General features: G+C 40.7%; 1 protein-coding gene across 5 annotated transcripts in view; it reads left to right on the top strand.

Annotated features, from left to right (window-relative positions):
- The first annotated feature begins 724 nt into the window (after positions 1-724).
- LOC106587346 (transcription factor 12) overlaps positions 725-6,612 on the top strand; it is a 95,154-nt gene continuing 89,266 nt past the window's right edge. For 3 of the 5 annotated variants that reach the window (XM_045709112.2, XM_045709109.2, XM_045709114.2), the window contains exons 1-3: positions 725-1,004; positions 1,760-1,848; positions 2,230-2,302. In XM_045709112.2, coding sequence (XP_045565068.1) covers positions 1,777-1,848; positions 2,230-2,302 — 145 coding nt within the window. In that variant the 5' untranslated portion in view covers positions 725-1,004; positions 1,760-1,776. The remainder of the gene's footprint in view (positions 1,005-1,759; positions 1,849-2,229; positions 2,303-6,612) is intronic. The other 2 variants (XM_045709110.2, XM_045709111.2) reach the window with 2 other exon arrangements.

Below are 6,612 nucleotides of genomic sequence, written 5' to 3'. Positions count from 1 at the left end.
TTCGTTTTCCCTCTTGCCTTAGCGGAGTCGAGAAAAAAAGTAGTCCCGACATATTGTGCTGTCCATAAAAATAGTTTTGCCACAAGAAAAATAGATTGAACAGTTTGCTTGCTTTTTGATTGTGCTCAAACCATGACAGACATGACACTGCAGCACACAATGCTCTCTGTCTTTTAGACAGATTCAATTAATAAGGCTAACATACATAGGGACAAACAGGTTATAACTGTGATACTCTAACGTCTTTTTAAAGAAACTAGGCCTACTCTGGGTCAACATTTTCCATTTACTGTGGGCCAGAATTATGTCCAATTAGTTGCAACCACCTTAAAGTGATTTCTCTCTTTCCCACTCTCTCTCTCGGTCCATATGCATTCATGTCTCGGTCCATATGCATTCATAGGCTACTCATTTATTCATTATCCCACTTCTGACACCAGTGTAGCGAATTCAGAGGTCTCAAATATCCCCAGACTCCTCCACCAATACCTTTCATCACACTAATGCTCTGATTGACACAATTTACAAAATCTGTTTTCGATCTATTTGTACTAGTCTCACATGATTTTGCCTAATGATTGATTAAGATAGGCTAAATGTAATATGATGGGTCTTCTCAACTACTGTCATCTCCTACCACTCCGCGTGGTGTCTGTAGTGGGCTAGGCCGGGGATATCGTTTCACGGTTTTCAGCGGAAGGATACAACACCGAATGTCATTGTGGTGCTGAGGTTTTTGCGAAGCAAAAATGTCTGTCTGCCTAAGGTTAACTCGCAAGTGACATATAGGGGATATTTTGCTAACTATTACAACCTAAACCACTATTTTACAGTATTTGAGACGCGTGACAGGAAAACGAAGCTCCATACTACCACACCCGATCGCCCTAGTTGGAATTTTAAAGGGGAAAAGGTAAAATATTGTAGTGAGTTTGTCAAAAAAGGTTTCGGACTGGGTGAAAGAAGTTGGGATACAAGAGACTGGAGCTGGTATGGAGTAAAGGGTTGGCATTTGCTTTACTACTTTTACTTGAAAGGGCGTTTTACACAGCCTAAATCTGTAGCCTACAGCATATTGGTGGATTTTCTGTTTTTGTTTAACATGCAAATTCACTTTCTATTTAATAACACATCGAATTCGTGGCTCATCACTGACTATTGCAAAGCAACATATTGTATAGCCTATCACTAGTCCGTGATTTAAAAATATACAGTAGGCTAGTTAGTTTGTTACTTAGTCTGTTGCGGAAGATTGATACAAATGTAGCGTTTGGGGAGTCAGATAAACATTTGAAAAACGATGCTGCAGGTCTCAGTGTGTCACTGGTGTTACACGCAGCGCCAAGCATTTTCAATGTGCCTGTACCATTCCAAATAGATGGCATTTCCTTACCACGTATTGGTTACCTTTTCCTTTTCATTCTGTTCAGATTACATAATGTGCAATAACATTTTCTAAAAGGGAGCGTTCAACCGTGGATGACAAGGGGTCAATTACAATTACTTTAATCGGTTGTTGCAGTAGCCTACCTTTGATCAATTAACTCGCACAGCAATGTCAAGGGTCACTGTGCGGATTTATTTTCGGAACCGACGTGTTCTGGGAATATTCCTTGTCAACTTCAGTCGGGAAATCTAGAATGAGATTGCACTTTACTGAAGTTCGTTATTGAATGGATACTTTTTTTAAATCAAGGAATTAGGACAATAAAAAAACAATAATAATTGGACCTAAGCAAACAATCTGTTTCTTCTTTAGGTCTAAAAATTGGCAGGATGAATCCTCAACAGCGGATTACCGCAATCGGCACAGACAAGGAATTGAGTGACTTGCTGGATTTTAGCGCGGTAGGACAGTTATCTATCTATCTATCTATCGTATCTATCTATCTATCTATCTATCTATCTATCTATCTATCTATCTATCTATCTATCTATCTATCTATCTATCTATCTATCTATCTATCTATCTATCTATCTATCTATCTATCTATCTATCTATCTATCTATCTATCTATCTATCTATCTATCTATCTATCTTTTTATAATGTTTTATTTTTTGTTATTTAGCCCACTTTATTCTGTATCAGTCAATGTCTCGCCAGTGAAGAAATTGATTATGAAACACAGGAAGTCTGAATAGCTTGTAACAGATGCCGGATTATCAAAGGCAAAATATTAATTTGTCTCAGCGTCACATTTTTCAGACCATTTCTTTTCTTCTGGTAGATGTTTTCTCCACCTGTAAATAGTGGGAAAAACCGACCAACCACCCTTGGAAGCAGCCAGTTCAGTGCACCAGGTAGGATTTTATCCCAGAAACCTATTTTAATATGTCCTCTGTTCTGTTCTGTTCTAGCCCTGGTCCTGTCTCTCCCCCTGTTGTGTCTTGTCTAACCACTGCTGTTTGAAATCTGTTCATATGAGTGTTCCTGATGTCTCCCACTGAATTTGGGATATTTGTGTTATTCATTTTGTGAAAAGCCAAAGGAGGAAGGTTTCATATTAAACATAGTATTACTATTAATTTCCCGCCTTAGCGGTGTGTGTGTGTGTGTGTGTGTGTGTGTGTGTGTCTGTGTGGGTATGCACTCTGCACATCTGGCATGTGAAACATGCCAACTCCACCTGGAATTATCGTAGACTGACTGCTGTAAAGATGTGGAAATAAGGAATGGTTTAGCCTTATTTTACATATGTGAAAGAATGCTTATCGACCTAACAGCTCTGACAGTGTAGTATCATTGTAATTAGCACTACTTTATAACCCTTCCTTGTGTTTTGTGTGCAAAAAGAGCTCTGTGGCTTTTTCACATACTCATTTTCTATTGATTATGACACAAGATCAATTTTGCTCATATTGACAGTGGGGCATTGATTGTGTTTGTGATATATTGCTCCCTAGATTTGTGCACCATATAAAAGCTGTACCAAAGATATCCAATGTCTATCAGTTGTGTAGTAAGTACAGTATGGGGTTACTTCCTGTTCATCAAGTGGTGTTTCATATGCATGTGTCCTTCCCCTAGTGCTGAGCTGTTGAAAAAGGCAGTGAGTTCCTCAGCCCCAGGTCCCTAAAGACCTGGCCATTCATGTGGCCTTCACACATCTATCTCTATCTCACAGGCTCAATGACTAGAGGACGTGAGCTGATGTAGTGTACTTTTATCCGGGAGCATTTCTCATGCAGAAGTGGGCTGTTTAGGCTGATGCATCTTGCTTCATTTTCGTAGATAATAAGTGTTGCTTAAATTCCCTGCTTTTATGTGGATCATTTCTTCGCTGTAAAGGCTCCAGGACATGAATCCACAGCACAATCAAGCATTATGTCGCCTCAATACTTGTTTTACGTAAAGCAACAAAGCCTTGCCTTGTCGTTAGTTCTAAAGGACACACTTTTAGTGGAAACAACAGCAAGACAATGGACTGAACAGCAAGACAATGGGGCCAAAAGGGAGCTTTTGTGAAAAGGCTGGGAAGTGTTAGGATGTTTGTCAGAGTACTTTACATCCTCACTTCCCATTCTGGATGCTGTCTCCACAGAAGTAAATAGCTTGGGATTCAGGTCAAGTCAGTGCTGAATTGACGCTTTAAGTACAGTGCCTTCGGAAAGTATTCAGACCCCTTGACCTTTTCCACATTTTGTTAGGTTACAGCCTAATTCTAAAATTGATTAAATAGTTTTTTCCCCTCATCAATCTACGCCCCATACCCCATAATGACAACGCAAACACAGGTTTTTAGAAATGTAAGCAAATGTATAAAAAATTAAAAACAGAAATATCACATTTACATAAGTATTCAGACCCTTTACTCAGTACTTTGTTGAAGCACCTTTGGCAGTGATAACAGCCTCAAGTCTTCTTGGGTATGGCGCTACAAGCTTGGCACACCTGTATTTGGGGAGTTTCTCCCATTCTTCTCTGCAGATCCTCTCAAGCTCTGTCAGGTTGGATGGGGAGCGTTGCTGCAGAGATATTTTCAAGTCTCTCCAGAGATGTTCGATCAGGTTCAAGTCTGGGCTCTGGCTGGGCCACTCAAGGACATTCAGAGACTTGTCCCGAAACCACTCCTGCATTGTCTTGGCTGTGTGCTTAGGGTCGTTGTCCTGTTGGAAGGTGAACCTTTGCTCCAGTCTGAGGTCCTGAGCGCTCTGGATCAGGTTTTCATTAAGGATCTCTCAGTACTTTGCTCCATTCGTCTTTGCCTTGATCGTGACTAATCTCCCAGTCCCTGCTGCTGCAAAACATCCCCATAGCATGATGCTGCCACCACAATGCTTCAACGTAGGGATGGTGTCAGATTTCCTCCAGACATGACGCTTGGCATTTAGGCCAAAGTGTTCAATCTTGGTTTCAGCAGTCCAGAGAATTTTGTTTCTCGAGGTCTGAGAGTCTTTAGCTGTCTTTTGGCAAACTCCAAGCAGGCTGTCATGTGCCTTTTACTGAGGAGTGGCTTCTGTCTGGCCACTCTACCATAAAGGCCTGATTGGTGGAGTGCTGCAGAGATGGTTGTCTTTCTGGAAGGTTCTCCCATCTCCACAGAGGAACTCTAGAGCTCTGTCAGAGTGACCATCAGGTTCTTGGTCACCTCCCAGACCATGGCCCTTCCCCAATTTCTCAGTTTGGCTGGGCGGCCAGCTCTAGGTAGAATCTTGGTGGTTCCAAACTATTTCCATTTAAGAATGATGAAGGCCACTGTGTTCTTGGGGACCTTCAATGCTGCAGAAATGTTGTGGTACCCTTCCCCAGATCTGTGCCTCGACACAATCCTGTCTCTGAGCTCTAAGGACCATTTCTTCGACCTCATGGCTTGGTTTTTGCTCTGACATGCACTGTCAACTGTGGGACCTTATAAAGACAGGTGTGTGCCTTTCCAAATCATGTCCAATCAATATAATTTACCCCAGGTGAACTCCATACAAGTTGTAGAAACATCTCAAGGATGATCAATGGAAACAGGATGCACCTGACCTCAATTGCATGTCTCATAGCAAAGGGTCTGAATACTTATGTAAATAAGGTTTCTGTTTTTTTATTTAAATTGTATTTTATTGTAGAAATGTCTAAAAACATGTTTTCACTTTGTCATTATGGGGTATTGTGTGTAGATTGCTGAGGATTGTTATTTATTTAATCAATTTTAGAATAAGTCTGTAACGTAACAAAATCAAGGGGTCTGAATACTTTCCGAAGGGAAAACCTAGTCAGTTGTACAGCTGAATGTATTCAACTGAAATGTATCTTTCGCATTTAACCCAACCCCTCTGAATCAGAGAGGTGCGGGGGGCTGCCTGAATCAACATCCACGGCACCCGGGGAACAGTGGGTTAACTGTCTTGCTCAGGGGCAGAATGACAGATTTTTACCTTGTCAGCTCGCAGATTCAATCCAGCAACCTTTCGGTTACTGGTCCAACGCTCTAACCACTAGGCTACCTGCTGGCACTGTATATACTTGCACTTTCATAAATCAGTTTGAGTAAAGCATTCACTGCATTCATAAGTATTAACAAATATACAGAGCATTATCAATATATATCAATTTGAGTCTGTTTACCTTATGTCAAATATATTCCCAACCGTCCTTTAATAGCGCTCTATGTAGCTAATGCTATGTAAAGTGCTGCTGAATAGGCCTACTTCTGTTTCGGTGATCATACTTTCCATTTTGCCCCACCATAAATAAATATAAAATAGAATGTTGCTTCAATTCAAGTGTTACAAAGGAACTCCTTTTCTGAATTCCTAATGTGAGAAGTGGGAGAATTGAACTCAGTAAACTCTGCGGTGTGCTTTAGAATTTAATATAGCATGGCATTCATGGACATCATGTGACCAGACACATTTAAGCCTGATGTGTTGGGCATGCATGCTGTGGCTTCCAAAATAGACCAGCATCAGCATGGTGCTTTTTGTTTAGAATAGAAAAGAAATAGAGCCTGTTCATAGACTGTTTTTCCCATCAAAGCCCATCGCCATGGCTGAAATGCCTGGTGGTATTTATTTAGTCAGTAAGAAAAGTCACAAGAATTGAGCCATGTTTTGTAGAGGCTTATGTGGATACTATTTTTGTTCTATTTCCACCAAAAGACAGTATGTGGGATCTGTTTTGGGCTGACTCCCCTTGAGGCTCTTTATGTGTGTCAGAGTCACACCTGTCTGTTTCAAGCTTTCCAAGCTTGCTATACTCCTTGACCTAAAGCAAGTAGTAAACTAGAAACCACTGATACCTCAAATGTAATGTTCTGCATGAGGCAATACTTACGTTAACATCTATGTCCAAGCTGCTCAGTTAGCTTGCTTCAGAGCTCACTGTGGCACTTTTATATTTGGAGAGCTATATTAGGAATATTTTCAGATCATGGTTTGCTCTCTCTGTTCCACCTACTTTAGACTTGCTGTAGAAGTCAGCCAAGAATCAGAAAAGCCATAATTATGTTTGGGTTGTTGTTGCTCCTAGAGGGACAGACTGAGGCAAATATTTCTGCTCCTACTGCGGGTTGACTACCTGAACAGAATTTATGATACATTTCTCCTGAAATGTTGCCTTCCTGTAATTATGTTTATTTATCCCATCTTGTTTAGAATGGTCCTAAGTATTCCTGGTTGTC

This window comes from Salmo salar, chromosome 26, assembly GCF_965601325.2.
Source record: "Salmo salar chromosome 26, fSalSal1, whole genome shotgun sequence".
Lineage (NCBI taxonomy): Eukaryota > Metazoa > Chordata > Actinopteri > Salmoniformes > Salmonidae > Salmo > Salmo salar.
Note: the sequence above shows the minus strand (reverse complement) of the source record. Positions and strands in the feature narration are given on the sequence as shown.